At 35.7% G+C, this 16,308-nt stretch overlaps 1 protein-coding gene and 1 long non-coding RNA gene across 2 annotated transcripts in view; both read left to right on the plus strand.

Annotated features, from left to right (window-relative positions):
- LOC147519036 (uncharacterized) overlaps positions 1-16,308 on the plus strand; it is a 41,768-nt gene that overhangs the window by 22,667 nt on the left and 2,793 nt on the right. The gene's annotated exons all lie outside the window — the stretch shown is intronic.
- Positions 11,028-12,113, plus strand: LOC147519038 (germin-like protein subfamily 1 member 13). Its single transcript, XM_086590703.1, has 2 exons — positions 11,028-11,241; positions 11,401-12,113. Exons 1-2 carry the CDS (start codon positions 11,124-11,126, stop codon positions 11,946-11,948), a joined length of 666 nt encoding a protein of 221 aa, XP_086446829.1. The 5' UTR covers positions 11,028-11,123; the 3' UTR covers positions 11,949-12,113.

Here is a 16,308-nt window from a genome sequence, read left to right on the forward strand (position 1 = left end):
GTCTGTTGCAATGAAGGCCGAGGACATAGGCCTTATACTTTATTTTTCTCCTGAAATGATTGCGGGCGTTTGCTTAATATGTTTTTGTTTTTATCTTCTTTTTAATAGTTGTATACGTTGCTGGATTGAATCGAGAACAGTTCAACGTACCCAAATACCACCGGTGACTGCAAGGCCGAACATACCACCAGCCGTACACATACCACGGGCCTTACCCGTACCACCGGCCTTACCCATACCACCAGCCTTGCCAAATTATTTTCGACACTCGCCTGAATTAATACTAAAGTTGTTACACACTTTTCAACTTAGTAGATCTCTTTCCAACAATTTACCTGATCCATCAGCTGAGTGTGGAATTTGTTTAGAGATTTTCAAGGAAGATGAGAAGCAGATTTGGGTTATCCCTGGATGCCAACACAAGTTTCACAGGGGATGTATTTCTTCGTGGGTGAATTCTTCTGGAAAAACATGTCCACTTTGTCGAAGCAATCTTCTTGATGTTTTAGTCTCACATAATGTGTAAATTTTAGAAATTCAAACAAGTTGTCTATAGTTGGAAGAATATACCAGAAGGACCGTGATTATTTTGCTCGATCAGCGTTAATGGACTGATAACCTGACATGTTGACGTCTTTTTGACCTTCTCACAATGGTGCCATATGGTTTGGATTCTGATTGCAAGTTCAGATTGAATCCATATTGTTACGAACATCTAAGAAACCAAGAATCACCACGCATAGCACAGATATTTGACCAAAATGTTTGATGGTTAATTTGTTCGACTACATACATTGTGCGTACAATTAGGTGGGTGGATTGAAGGTATATTCACTATATTGAGGTGGGGTGTTTCAATGTTTCATGTTGTATACTTGTGTGCGATATTGTGATCGATGAAAAGCTTCCCAGATTGCATTACGTACAATCTTTCCAGTAGACGCCCATTTCATATATTTAGACCTGGGAAAATTTGATTTATTGTTGTTAATGAACGGGTAGTTTGGGAAAGAAAACCTGATTGGCTTCACAAATGGGAAGGATCATTCCAAACTTTCTACCGTTTTCATTAAATGTAAACTATTTCAAATTTAATTGGAGTAGTAGATGTTTGAAATGGCTTGACCTTAGAGTGTGCAGCATGTTGCAACTCTAAATACTCTCTGTACTTTCTTTACTTTAATACATTTAACCTTACCAAGCAAAAAAAAAAGAATGATGAAGTAAAGATCAAGCCTGAGAGTTCTTTGGTTGAATCTGGATTATGGGCATGTATTGTAAGTTATGAGATTTGATTTGCACAGTCCAACTTTTGCTGTTTTTACTTAACCAAGTCCCATATTATGCATCACAACTAATTAACTAAACCAATATCATGATTCCGTGTAGAGGTTTGTGGAGGGATTGTTGCAAACTTGATTGCGCCAGATCCCATAATAACTAGGGATATTTTCTTATTAGGAGATATGTTGTTCATTGTGAAGCACTCTGCGATCTGAAGCTCTTTCCCCTGTGTAGGAGCAGAGCGATCAAATTGTTTACATTGAGCTTAGGCGTTGAAAATTTGATTATACAAATTGATTATGCCACACAACAAATTCATGGGAAAAACTAGAAACCATTACATCACCTAAGACAGGAGTTTTTGTTGGAATCTCTATTGTATTTCAAAATACTAGTGTGTGTGCAAAGGGAGGAGAAGAATATAGTGTTCTCTCCACTTTAGTACATAGAAGATAGTCCCACATTGGTTATCCACCATTATCTAAACAAGTATATGAGGACTTCCTCCACGCCCTTATGGTACAATCTCGCATTGTGTTGGGTCGGGCTCGGGCTTATTGTGTGTGTGGTGCCTTGGCCAATTGCCTAAACTTGTTTTTGATTACCTCTATATAATCAGAACTGTGCGTCCATATAGAGTATTCACTTCCACATCCAGAGAAACATAACTCGCACAAACCCTAGCCTCTTCTTCTTCTCTTCTTACTGTTAACTCGCACAAACCCTAGCCTCTTCTTCTTCTCTTCTTACTATTAGCAGCCAGAGAGTTATATCGCCGTTCTAGAGAGCAGCATGTTCGAGTGCAAGTCAGTCTGCTAAACCATTGTATCCTGTGAAGAAGACGCCACTGTTGTCTTTCTGCACCACTAGAAGGGGCGAAATCTTTCCTTAAGGCCGAACAACCTAATCCATGCCTTGGTTGTTCCATGTTATTGTTGTCCTTGTCTCTTTATTGTTTTCTTTATTCGCTACCAACAATCTTAAGGAAAGAATCAATATGTCTACACCACAAGACACGCCGAACAAAGAGACCAATTCTAGAGTCATGGAGGTTACTTCTAATATGAGGGATGTTGCACCTCTACTGTCTGCTCGCAATTTACCCAATGTGTCAAAGATTGAATCCTTTAGCGGTTCACACTTCAAGCGATGGAGAGAAAGGGGTGTTTTCAGCCCTAGATGTACTCAACTCTGCGAAGTATCTCACTGATACAACACCCATGGAGGATTCTAATGATTTCGAAAGAAATCAAGCTGCTTGGCTCAATGGGAATAAGGTATGTCGTCATGCTATTTTGAGTACCTTGTCTAATGAAATTTTCGATATTTATTGTTCAAATAAGAATGCACATGATATATGGGATAGTTTGAACAAAAAATACATAATTGAGGATGCTGGTACTCAAAAATATGTTATAGGGACTTTTCTAAAGTTCCAGATGAGAGAGGATAGAGATGTAACGTCTCAAATCCATGATTTTCATGTGCTAGTTAATGATTTGAAAACTGAGGGTATTGAATTACCATAGACCTTTATTGCTGGATGTTTAATTGAGAAACTCCCCGAGTCTTGGAAACACTATAAGAATAGTATGAAGCATAAACACAAACAGATGACTCTTGAGGATGTGATCATTCACATTCACATAGAGGAAAAGAACAAGACTTGGGATTAGATAAATTCCTAATATGCTAGTGTAGATTATTGCAACCCTAACCAATAAAGATTACATATTTGATCTCTAACTATTCATGGCATCTCTAAACAAATAATAATTAGCATGAGAAGAAGTTTAACCCATTCTCATAATGAATAAACTAACCTCTAGATTGAAACTCTTGAATAAGCAATAATTCTAACTAACACATCAAAGCTTCAAAACCCCCTTTAATGGAGGTCTAGCTAAGATTCATTAGACTATCATTAATAGAAGAAGAATAAGACATAATGAAAACAATAACAATAACTTGGTTTTATTAATGGAGGCTAGGTTTTAGAAACAATAATTAGGTTATACTAAAGAGAGAGAGAAAAAAAAAAAACTAATTTAATTAAGAGAGTTCTAATTAATGCAGAAGGACTCTTTTAGTTTTTCCCTAGACCTCTTTATATAGGAGAGGCTAGGTTTACAATATTTTTATGCATGGGTTTTGAAGCTATGTTTTGGGCCACTAAATCAATCCCAAAACCTAATTACATATGTCCAAAAAGGGTTTCTCTGATTGGGAATTACTACAAAAATCTTTTTGTCCACTTCTACTCCTTTGATTGGGTCAAGGCCTAGACCATTAGAAAAATCTTTCCGAGCCAGTTGTTTTGACATATAATAGGCCCAATTCCAAGGTCTGAGTCCAAAGATACGGCCTGCGGAAGTTCTATTGACTTTTCTGCTCTATTTATGCCCACGTTGACTTTGACTTTTCAGTTTTGACTGGGCTTTAAAAGGTTTTTTCTTCTTAAAAGTTGGGTTTTAATCATAGAACTTCTTAGCAACCAACCTTTGCTCCTTTCTCTTGCAAAAGTAACATATTTCTTCACATATTTGACTCCAAGACCTGAAATACACAAAAGCACGTGAACAGTACTAACTCTTATTTATTATAAGCATAATTGGTCTAAATGTAATATTATTAAGGAGGTTTTAACTACAGTTTTGGGCTCTTATCAAGAGACTAGCCAAGTACTTGAGAGGAACAATGGATTATGGCATACGTTTTAGACAAACTCTACCTGTGATAGAGGGTTATTGTGATGCAAACTGGATATCTAATTTTCATGATATCAAGTCCACTAGTGGTTATATATTTATTATTAATATTGCATCATTATACTCTGCATATGATTGGTGGGACTCCAGGAGGCCTACCTAGTAGGGTTGCTAAAGTTTTACAATGATGCACTCTTTTTGGTGAAGAAACACTCATTCAATTCTTTTTTTTCTTTTTTCACTTTGTTTTGTATCTTTCTTTCTTCCTTCTTAATATAATTTACTGCTCACCTTTAGCAAAAAAAAGTGGTTATATATTTACCCTTGGTGGAGGTGCGGTCGCTTGGAAATCTTTTAAGCAGACCTTGATAGCTCGTTCAACCATGGAGTCCGAGCTTATTGCTTTAGATAAAGCAAGTACTGAGTGATAATATTGAAAAATAAAACTTTCTACCCTATGAATAATTATCTATGCTAGGAATAAGAAAGCTAGTTATTTTCTACGTTTAATCAAAGTTTCTACTCTCAATTATCATACAATAACGTGAGCAAATATTCGTTCCACTTCTAGTTGTTTAGAACGTAACAATTTCTCTAATTTAAACAATTTTACAATATCAATGAGAGCAATGGTTTAATTATACTAATATGGTGAAAAACAAATTAAGATATTCTAAATTATTCTATGGCAATTTAATGAGATGTGAATGAGAAGAAGAGAATATGGGGATTTGATTCCACCTTGATTAATTCTTAATATGTTAGTATAGAGTTGTTGCAACCCTTAATCTTTATGCTTTCATATAAATATTAGGTTTTTTATCCCTAATTATTCATGACATCTCTACCAACTAATAATTAGCATGTGAGGCAATTGAAACCCATTCTCATGGTGAATTAACTACCTTCTAAAGTAGAATATCGTACTACAACTATTCTATACTAACACATCAAGTCTTCATCAAAACTTTAATCAAATCCCTCTAATAGAGGTTTAGCTAAGATTCATTAGACTATCATAATTAAAAGAATAAGAATAAGACATCATAGAAACAATAATAATAACTTGGCTTTTATTAATGGTGGCTAGGCTAGAAAACAATAATAATTAGGTTTAGACTAAGAGAAGAAAGAGATCTAATTATTCTAACTAAGGGAAAGGTGAGAGTCTAAGAGAGAGTTCTAGTTTTCCCCTACTCCTCTTTATATAGGAGATGTTAGGTTTATAATTTTTGTGCATGGGCTTTGGAGCCATGTTTTGGGCCACTAAATCAAGCCCAAAACCTAATTACATATGTTTAAAAAGAGTTTCTCTGTTGGAATTTACTACATCAACATTTTTGTCCACTTTTACTCCTCTTAATGGATTAAGGCCTAGACTATTAGAAATATCTTTCCGAGGCGGTCGTTTTGACATATAGTAGGCCCAATTCAGAGGTCTGAATCCAAAGATACGGCCTGCGAAAGTTCTGTTTACTTTTCTGCTATATTTCTGCCCACGTTAACTTTGACTTTTCAGCTTTGACTGGGATTTAAAAATGTTTTTTCTCCTTGAAACTTGGGCTTTAACCATAAAACTTCTTAGCAACCAACTTTTGCTCCTTTCTCTTGCAAAAGTATAAAACTTCTTAGCAACCAACATTTGCTCCTTTCTCTTGCAAAAGTGACATATTTCTTCACATATTTAACTCCAAGACCTGAAATACACAAACGTACGTAAACAGTATTAACTCTTATTTATTATAAACATAATTATTGGTCTAATGTAATATTATTAAAGGGTTAAACCTACAGTTTTGGGCTCTTATCACTGAGGCTGAGTGGTTTCGAAACCTCTTGACAGATCTTCCTATTGGTACAAAACCTCCTCCAGCTGTACCTATGCATTGTGATTGTCAGGCCGCAATAGCAAAGGCAAAGAGCAAACTGTACAATGGGAAAAGCAGACATATACGTTTGAGACTAAAGTCTATAAAGCAACTGCTGGAATCTGGAGTTGTGGCTCTAGATTATGTAAGGTCAGAGTTAAATTTGGCCGATCCTCTGACAAAACCGCTTAGCATGAGGCAAGTGGTTGAAACGTCGAGGGGGATGAGACTTTTGCCTAAGATATAGGGCAACACTGATGGTAACCCTGCCTATGTGATTAGAGATCCCATGAAGTAGGTTCAAAGGGGAAAACAAGTCACCGAGTCGCTTTGATATACTATCGTCTTTTATTTTGAGACGTCCCACCGTATGACGAGATAGTATTTTTGTTACATTGTATAACTTGAATTGAAATGAGTAAGGATGAGTTATTTTACTCTTATTGGAATCAATAGTCCATTTTATTATGAGATAGTGTATTTTAACTGCAATATACACTTGATGGATATCCACCTATATGAATGTAGAATTGGGTCGGTTCTTATGGATATTTAGGCTTGTATCCTAATGCATTCATAAAACACAGGTAACGCAGGGCCAAAAAGCACAACACCGCAAAACTGACATATAATGAAAGAGCAGTGTGGGTGCATGTGATCTATTTTAATACAAGGGAATGTTGGTTCAAAGATTTTTTATTTATCACTTTCACGTGAGATAAGACATGTTACCCTATGACTAGTTTAAGCTCGTAAAACACCAATATCTTAGGCATTGTTTTTTCGATTCTCGGCATTTCGTTAACCCATTTCTTTTGTAATATCCTATTCCAAAATAGTAGGGGACTATTAATATTTTGAAATAGTAGGGGATTGTTGGAACCTCTATTGTATTTCAAAGTACTAGTGTGTGTGCAAAGTGGAGGAAAATAACATATAATGTTCTCTCTACTTTAGTGCATAGAAGATAGTCTCATATTGGTTATCCACCACTAGCTAAATAAGTATATGAGGACTTCCTCTACCATAAGGGCATGCCCTTAGGGTACAAAGGCTTTTATGTTAGAAGGGAGGACTCACCCAAAGCCACGCACACGCACACGCCCGCCCGCCCGCCCGCACCGCACTTAGCCGAGTGGGTTCGGGCTTGGGCTTGGGCTTAGGCTTACTGTGGGTAGTGGCTTGGCCAATTGCCTAAACTTGTTTTTGCTTCAGCAGCAAGTTTTGGACTTCTATTCCTAGTAGGTTTCTCTTCCTTATCTATTTTGGAAACTAACTAGCTGTGACCGACCTTACTTCTATATAATCAGGACTGTGCATCCATATAAAGTATTCACTTCCACATCCAGAGAAACATAACTCACACAAAGCCTAGCCTCTTCTTCTTATCTTCTTACTGTTAGCCGCCAGAGAGAGTTATATCGTCGTTCTAGAGAGCAGCCTATTCGAGTGCAAGTTAGTCTGCTAAACCATTGTATCATGTGAGGAAGATGCCACTTTTTCTTACTGTTAGCCGCCAGAGAGAGTTATATCATCGTTCTAGAGAGCAACCTGTTCGAGTGCAAGTCAGCCTGCTAAACCATTGTATCCTGTGAGGAAGACGACATTATTGCCTTTCTGCACCACTGGAAAGGGAGAAATCTTTCCTTAAGGACAGTTTAATCTGCGCCTTATTTGTTCCCTGTTAGTGTTGTCCTTGTCTCTTTATTGTTTTCTTTATTCGCTACCAACAATTTCCACATTAGGGGTTACTCTAATCAAGTTCAGTAGAACACACATAAAAGAACGGTTACACCAGGAGTTCAATATAATCCATCTGGCCGATTGCTTATGCAATATCAGGAATTCTTAACATGTAACATTTCCATTCCATATGCACATTTGATTATTTCACCACCTCACAAACGACGCATCTGTTGGGGATGATCATCCCACCATATGTCTCAGATTATCGATGGTAATTAGTAATCTTTCGCATCAATGGGTTTCCTTTAAGGTAATTTACCCTTACGACACGTAGAAAGGACCATCTAGTGGAGTTGGGAAATACCAAATATATGTAGTGGAGCTATAACGTGCACACAAGCGGACTATCCATCTGCTTATTATGCAGTTGATAAATAGCCATGAACCGAGCAAGAGACTTTTCCCTATGAAATCAGTCTGTTTAAGCTCAAGACATTGTTGGCTATAACAAAAAAAATTTGCCTATACAAAGCTCTCCAATAATAAAAGCATTTACAAAGATATTAAACATAGCAAAATCAATCAATAACTAAAGAGATAGGAAAACATACCCAACTACGAGATAGTTCGAGTTTTGTTGCATTGACTAGAGCCCAAAGGTTCAGTATAGAAAAGTAATATTATGAAGTAGCCTACCAATGAGCAGAAGTGATATATGAAAAGGAGCATATCTTTTGATCAAGCAAGAAAGAACTTCCAAAGAATAGTTTGTCACCAAGTTCTTAATTAAGTCGAGGAGCACTTATGTTCAGATGTACCAGCTAGCTTTAAGCGCAGTCCCTCTGTTAAATTCTATGTTAGTGGTGATGCTAGGAGAGTTGTGACATTGATATATTAAGAGAAACCAAAAATAAGATCAATGGAGAATAATATTGATTGATTGAGAGAGAGAGAGAGATTGATTGATTAGGGTTAGAGTGATTATTAGTTATTGTTCTCTACCCAGAGTTACATATTTATACTAACCTAAAACATGATAATAGAAACTACTAGATATGGATGTCCACACTTATAGAAACGTGTGACTTTACATATAGGACATATTCTAATACTCCCCCTCAAGCTGTAATACCACAAACTTGCAAATTACAGCTTGAATGGCAGAAAGAAAAGATAAGACTACAACTCTCCCTTTCGCATAGAACTGCCTTTAGTTGAAGAACTTAAACAACTGTTGAGACGAGACATTTTGGAAAGTGAAACTGTTGGTGTTGACAATGGCGGAATGGCCTAACCTGAAAACTGAATTTGTACCAATGGCACAAACTGGAAACAGACCTGTGTGATTACTGCAACCGAGAGAAATAAATTTGAATAGTGCAGTGATGATGTGACTGCAACCTGAGAGATTCATACTGAGTACCTGGCACCACTGCGGCATAAAAGGAATCAAAACCTGAAAAGCTGAACCATCAACGACAACAGCATATGAGAAGCTCCTCAATAAGAAGGCGAAAACATAAATCCGGTGAAACACCATAGATCGAACTCATAACCATGACATGAAAGAAAGTCAAACCCTTATAAAGGAAAGAACTTATCAACCAACTAATAATCAGGAATTCTACCAAATCATATTAGTTGAGACGAGAAAAAACTGCTGTGAACAGAGGAAGATAGAAAGAATAATTTCTTGCAAGATAGAGGGCGTGTGCTCCTATATATAATACTTCAAACAAACAACTTGAAACATATAATAAATACTTTGAACTGAAGAAAACACAAACTTAGGTTACTGGAGGTTAGGGCGCGGGCGCGCTCTGAGATAGCGTAAAGTGGGCGCGGGCGCGCCTATGGAGAATAATAATAGCAACTGCGAGATATAGAGATGAGGGTGTGCACGCCTTGACGAAGGCAATCTTGAGCGCGTGTGCGCTTTGATCAATATAGAGACAGAGAGATTTGCCTGGCTTTCGAACCATGAAGAATAATGAGACGAGAGATTGTGGAACCTTGAACATGACGATGAACAGTATCGGTGAACAGTAACGATGAATATTAGTATGAACAAGATGCGAACTGACATACACTAGTTTGAATAGTACCGTGAATAGAAATGAACAAGATAAACGTGAATAGTGTCAATGAATAAATGTCCGAAAGATTGAAACTTGAATCGAGATAGAATAACTTCTTCTTGTGAGAAAGATTGAAACTTGACTTGAATTGAATACTGAAAATTGAAAAAAAATTGATTTTAATTTTGAAAGATTCCTCTCCTAGCATATTACTAAACTTTGATTTGAACCTAACGCTTTGATACCATGTTAAATTATATGTTAGTGGTGATGCTAGGAGAGTTGTGACATTGATATATTGAGAGAGACCAAGAAGAAGAACAATTGAGAATAATAGAGATTGATTGAGAGAGAGAGAGATTGAGTAGGGCTAGAGTGATTATTAGTTATTGTTTCTAATACCTGGCTATTCTAATACCCAACTTTTGAATAAGATTACATATTTATACTAAAGGCCCAAAAACATGATAATAAAACTATATCGGATATGGATGTCCACAAGTTTCTAAAATATCGGACGTGAGACTTTACATATAGGACATATTCTAATACTAACATATTCTAATACCCTCCTAACTTTCGAATAAGATTGGGCTCTGAATCTCAATATACTTGGCAATTACCTGTAATTTACTGGGGCTTAATGTCAGTACGTTTTAGTCTACCTCGGACTTAAAAGTGAAATGTGTGTGTGTCATCGCATTGCTCTGTCTTTCGATCTCAGTCATGATCAGATGCTATTTGGCCAGTCCATAATTTTCTTATCCATGTTTTTCAACTTTTGTCCATGGAGATTTTTTGTTCAATTTGAAGCAAAGTGCACTCCTGAAGTTCACTGGTATACCAAACGTATCCCTAACTTAGTAAGTGATGGCATGGAGGTACAAGGGATGTCCAAGGATCAAAATGAAGATATCTACTTTCGTCTTGACAATATTTTTCATTAGCATAGTTGTCAAATAATCCTCGCGTGATATTTCAAAACCAAAATAGATATTTGGGGTTCAGGATCAGGTCCCTCAAAAGATGACCCCAAGAACCGCTAGTGCTAAGCTAGTTATTTAAAATGGTACCTTTGCGGCATCATAGCATGTATATCAGGGATGCACTAAATTAAGCAAGACGTACTCTAAACGGGGTTGTCCCTTACCATTTCTATCAGTAGATCTGAAGGCGTAACCTTTTTTCTAGATATTGAAGAGACTTGGTCGATTACCGACTACACAGAGACTAAGATGAAAGTGTCTCAAATTGGTGAAGTTGTTGGATACAAACAGTTAATTCTACTAGTTTATTATTTTTATTTTGGTAGAAAAATTCAATGTCTAGAATCGCATGCAAGAAAAGTAGTTTTTTGACGACTTGGAAGGTAATTGCTACCTCCAATGAAAATGATGCATATGAGACCAGTTCTAAAATTTGTTCCTAGCTACCTGTATAAATTCCCATGTAAGACATGCTAAGATTCATCAACTCAAACATAACAAAGCATTAACACAATGGGCTCCGCAATCCTTGTAGCTTTCACCGTACTTGCCTTCGCCTCCTTTGCTCTTGCATCTGATCCTAGTCCACTTCAGGATTTTTGTGTTGCCATTAAGGACACTAAAGATGGGGGTATAAGCTCTAACTTTTTTGGGTTTTTTTTTATAATATATAGGTGCTATGTTAAAATCAATTTGCTGTTTACAGCGGTCAGTCGTATCATATATATTGCAAGTTGTTATACTTTTTTGTAGTTTCATATATGCTGATCGATACACGAACATTTTGCAGTTTTTGTGAATGGAAAATTCTGCAAGGATGCGAAGCTTGCTACAGCCAATGACTTCTTCTTCAGTGGGCTTCGTAAACCGGGAAACACATCAAACCAACTTGGTTCAATGGTCACTCCAGCAAATGTGGATCAAATACCTGGACTTAACACTCTCGGCATCTCTTTGGTTCGTATAGACTATGCACCCTATGGTCTCAACCCACCGCACACTCACCCTCGTGCAACTGAGGCACTAGTAGTCTTGGAGGGTACACTTTCTGTCGGATTTGTCACCTCCAATCCAGATAATCGCCTCTTCACTAAAGTACTTTATCAGGGTGATGTGTTTGTGTTCCCCGAAGGCCTTATTCACTTCCAGTTCAACATTGGTAAAACAAAAGCCGTTGCATTTGCTGGTCTAAGCAGCCAGAACCCTGGTGTGATTCCTATTGCCAAAAGCGTGTTTGGATCCAATCCGCCCATATCTGACGATGTTCTAGCCAAGGCATTCCAGATTGACAAGAAAACGGTTGATTATCTTCAAGCTCAGTTCTGGACGTCCAACTAGATTAATCGCTACTATTAATGCTGTTTGTATTAATAGTAGTCAATATAATACAGAGCTCTATTCTCTGATTGTCTTCTTCAAATAAGATGAAAATTATACTTCTTTGTCTACAGTACATGTCATACTTGATCACATAATATGAAAGATTGTTTTGCGCGACCAAAATACCAGAGTGACGTTTACTGCTTCCAGCTGCCATGGATTTTGAATATAGTTAGCATCAATTGGTCGTCATCTACACGAGCTGAGTGCCACACTAAAAGCCAGTAGTTGAACAATTTTATTTAAAACTCTCTAGAACTTACAACAATGAATTATCAGAATGTTGGCATAAGCTAGGACATTCTAGAAAATCAAATTAAAGAGGACATAGACTGTCTGATCGAAAGAATTGAAGAGCAACTCCAAAGCTAGGATGCGAAACGCCTAAACATGCCCTTTTTCCGTTAAACAGCTCTAAACATTCAAAACTAAAGACAAGTGGAGTTCCCTATTGAATTACATTTAAAGTAGGGTTAACTAGTATTACCTCACTAGATGAACCAATTAGGATTTCCCCTTACTATATGGGGAAATTAGGGTCTCGTGTTTATATTTTTTTTTGGAGGAGACCCTAATTTCCCATCTAGAGGAGAGAGGGGTAATGTTCGTTAACCCTTTAAAGTATAATAAATCCACTCAGGGAACAATGCCTCAAAATTACCACGATTATGAGCTACGCATAACTGGAAATAGGATAAACACCCATGCTAAAACAAACTTAAAAACCATTAACTTGGTTGATTGATCAAGAAGATAAGAGTTTTACATGTTTACATCCCCCGCCAACTTTATACCAACGTTTTAAAACATGATTTCTTCTTTTTAATGAAAAAAATATATATTCTAAATGTTATAGTAATGTGGACAAATCATTTTGCAATGGGCCTCACTCACGTAGGGGCAGATCTAGTTAGGGGTGCCAACGGGTTGGTTTTGGGTCGGGTCTTAGTGGTTTCGGTTTGTATTTTACTATTTGCGGTTTTATCGGTTTCGGTTCTCAACGGTTTTAGTATGAGAATTATAGAACCCAACCCAAAACCATAAAAACCCACGGATTTTTATCGGTTTCGGTTCTAATTCGGATATTTATTATTTATTATGATTATTAAACAATTTCAATCATTTAAATACTAAAACTTATTTTTATTTTTATTTTTTTATTTTCCTACATGATAATATTTTATATATAATTAGTGATGTATCAACAATCATATTTACATCAATTTATGAATACGTATCAATCATGCACGTTAAAACATTTACAATTCATGTGATAATTTAAACCTTCGATATAGAAATTAAAATAATAAAATATCTAACCTTATAATTTTGATTTTTTTTTTACGTGCAGGCGGGAATACACATATATTTGTTTCTTTGTATTAACTCAATCGTGTACACGACTACACGTGCAATCACATATATTTGTTACTTTGATATATTTTACGTGCATACACATATATTTGTACACGTGTATTAACTCGCATTTTAAATCGAACATGCGAGTACATACGTCTTACAATTACATATCATCACTAATTTTTAACATGAACACTATATATTGGTTTATAATAAGTGCGTGTACCACAATATATCAAGCATGTATATCATATTTAAATATACACGTGCATAAGTTAATAAATATAAAATGTATTAGTTAATTCATAATATACACGTTAACATTATTATTAACATCTATGAGACACTTGTTTAACGTATAGTTATAAAATATACATTTAACAATACACATTCACTATTATGCTATATATATTTAATAGACTTTTACACGTAAAAAATATATTTTATATTATAATGTATGAGTTTGATTATCTTAAATGTAATATAATACTAAATTTTAAATATCGAAATCATAATAATTGGTTCCGGTTTCGGTTTGGGTACCCACTGGTTTTTTACTATTCGGTTCAACGGTTTCGATTCTTTATCGGTTCAGTTTTTAATAACCCATTTTAAATGGGTCTAACTTTTTAAGACCCAGAACCGGAACATTCGGTTTCGGTTTCGGTTCGGTTCCGAGTAATCGGGTACCCATTGGCACCCCTAGATCTAGGATTGCCACTCAAGGGGGGCTACTACGGCTAACATACACTACAAATATTTTTGTTTTGGTGAATTATACACTATTACAAGTATTTTTTTTTTTTTTGAAAAAGTTGGATGTGTTATAGCCCACCCCTGCACTCAGGGGAGTCTCTGAGTTTTCAATGGTCCTATGCAAACGGTAAAATGTGGCCCTCTTTATGTATATTGTAAAATACATAAGTAAATTTCTTTAAGAAAATAGAACTAAGACAATAAATTCATAAGCAATTGTAACTTGCAAGATTCAATGTCAATTTTTTGGGAATGAGAGGAAACCTGATGGTATATTTCTTTTCTTTTTTGTATATGATCGAGTTGAGCAATCGAGGTGTTGAAGTAATTAATTGGAGTGAGTTATCGAAAAAAATATATTAATTGGAGAGAAATATTTCCTCTATTTTTAATCTTTGAAAATTAAAACCTATAATATATTCTTCTTTTTACGGAAAGAAATTAGGAGTATTTATGAGAAAAGACATGTAGTACGTAATTCTTTGAGTTCTTTGCGATTTTCTCGAGATTTTCCTAATGCATGTCACTATCTCCTGCTCGCGCCTATATTATACTGCTTCTCCATATTTAATAGCAAATTCATATAAAGGCGTAGGTTTTTTTGAAATACTTCTTGAAGTAGCTATTCATACTCTCACTTCTTTGGGTAGTTGTGATACCTGCACAAAAGTATTCCTGCCCACATACAAGTACCCACTTTGTTTTCAACTCAAATAAATTTAGTAGCCACTTAATTATTTTCCTCCAAATTGTATTCCTTAAGCAATAGATCCCAACAAAGTTCAAATTCTTCCACTGTCTCATTATTGTATATATAATCCTTGAAGCTTGTCACAAAAAAGAATAAAGCTCGTCAAAAACATGAGAAAGATGTTTACCGGCATTTAAATAAATGTGCTACAAGCAAAGGTGATGATTCGCATTTGGAAATACATATTCAATTGCATTTGCTATAGCTTGAGCTTGATCAATGAAAATAGTCTTGGGATGCTTACTGTTCATTGCTTCCAGAAATGCCTCAAATAACCATATAAACGACTCAGTAGTTTCATCTAAGAGTAATCCACAACCAAATAACACATATTGCCCATGATGGTTAATTCCAACAAAAGGAGCATATGGTAAGTCATACACATTTGTTCTGTAGGTGGTGTCGAAACACATAACATCATCAAAGAAACTGAAGTCCAACCGTGATCTCGCGTCAGACCAAAAACAACATGATAGCTGGTCTTTCTCATTAATTTTTGTCGAATAGAAAAAAAAAAATGGATTCTTAGTTTTCATGGCTCAGAAGTAGTTAAGCATATTTTGTGCATCTCCTTTCTTGTAAATTTTCCTACGATGTCTTTGTGTATAGTTATTGCAATCTATTTTGGTGAAATTAATGTTTTGGTATCCTCCGGCTTCTTTACACATATATGAATGTATTTTTGATGCTTCTATTCCAGCTTCATGCATATGTACTACTAATAACATCACCCTGAGCATCTATTACTTTCCGTTACGACCTCAATTTATGAACTTCAGAGTGTTTTGCAAGATCATGGTTATGCACTTCCTCAAATTTCATCAATTTATATTTTGCATCGTCTTGTAATTTAATTACAAAACATGTTTTACAACCAACTCAGGTTAAGGGTCGAGGTTTTTTTAAATGAACTCTCAAGGGGAATGCTTTCTATGAGTACCTTCCTTCGAACAACATATTTCCCTATGTAAAAAAAAGTTATCTTTACCCCTTGTGTCTAGCATATGCATTGTAAAAATCATAAGCTTCACTTGTTGATAAGAATAACATACCAACTTTTGGTTCCTCACCCCATAACAGCTCCATGCCATCGTCGTCTATTGTTTCGAGGTGATGATTTACCTTTGGCTCATCATCTTCACTTGAACTTGAGTCCAATATGAAAATGTGATCACTTGGATCTAATGAAACAAGTACAAACGCGGTTAATCAAGTGTAGTTACATGGATTATTAAAAATAAATAAATCAAAACTAGCAATAAATAATGGAGGGGGGTTGAGAAACTTTTCTTACCTGACATTAGTGATGTAATTAAATAATTTTTTAACTACTCTCTCCAATGAAACAAGGATTTACTATTTTGTTTTGGGATTTCCTATCATAAATGTTGGTTTATTCATTATATTCTATAAAGGTTTTTCTTTTCATTTTTTTTTTTTTGGTTTTACCGC

This window comes from Coptis chinensis, chromosome 2 (assembly GCF_015680905.1).
Source record: "Coptis chinensis isolate HL-2020 chromosome 2, ASM1568090v1, whole genome shotgun sequence".
Classification (NCBI taxonomy): Eukaryota; Viridiplantae; Streptophyta; class Magnoliopsida; order Ranunculales; family Ranunculaceae; genus Coptis; species Coptis chinensis.

Excerpts from the sequence above, each read along its gene's own strand:
- LOC147519038 (XM_086590703.1), top strand. The coding sequence starts at position 11,124 with ATGGGCTCCGCAATCCTTGTAGCTTTCACCGTACTTGCCTTCGCCTCC. Across the intron at positions 11,242-11,400 it reads TAAGGACACTAAAGATGGGG|TTTTTGTGAATGGAAAATTC; the intron begins GTATAAGCTCTA and ends AACATTTTGCAG.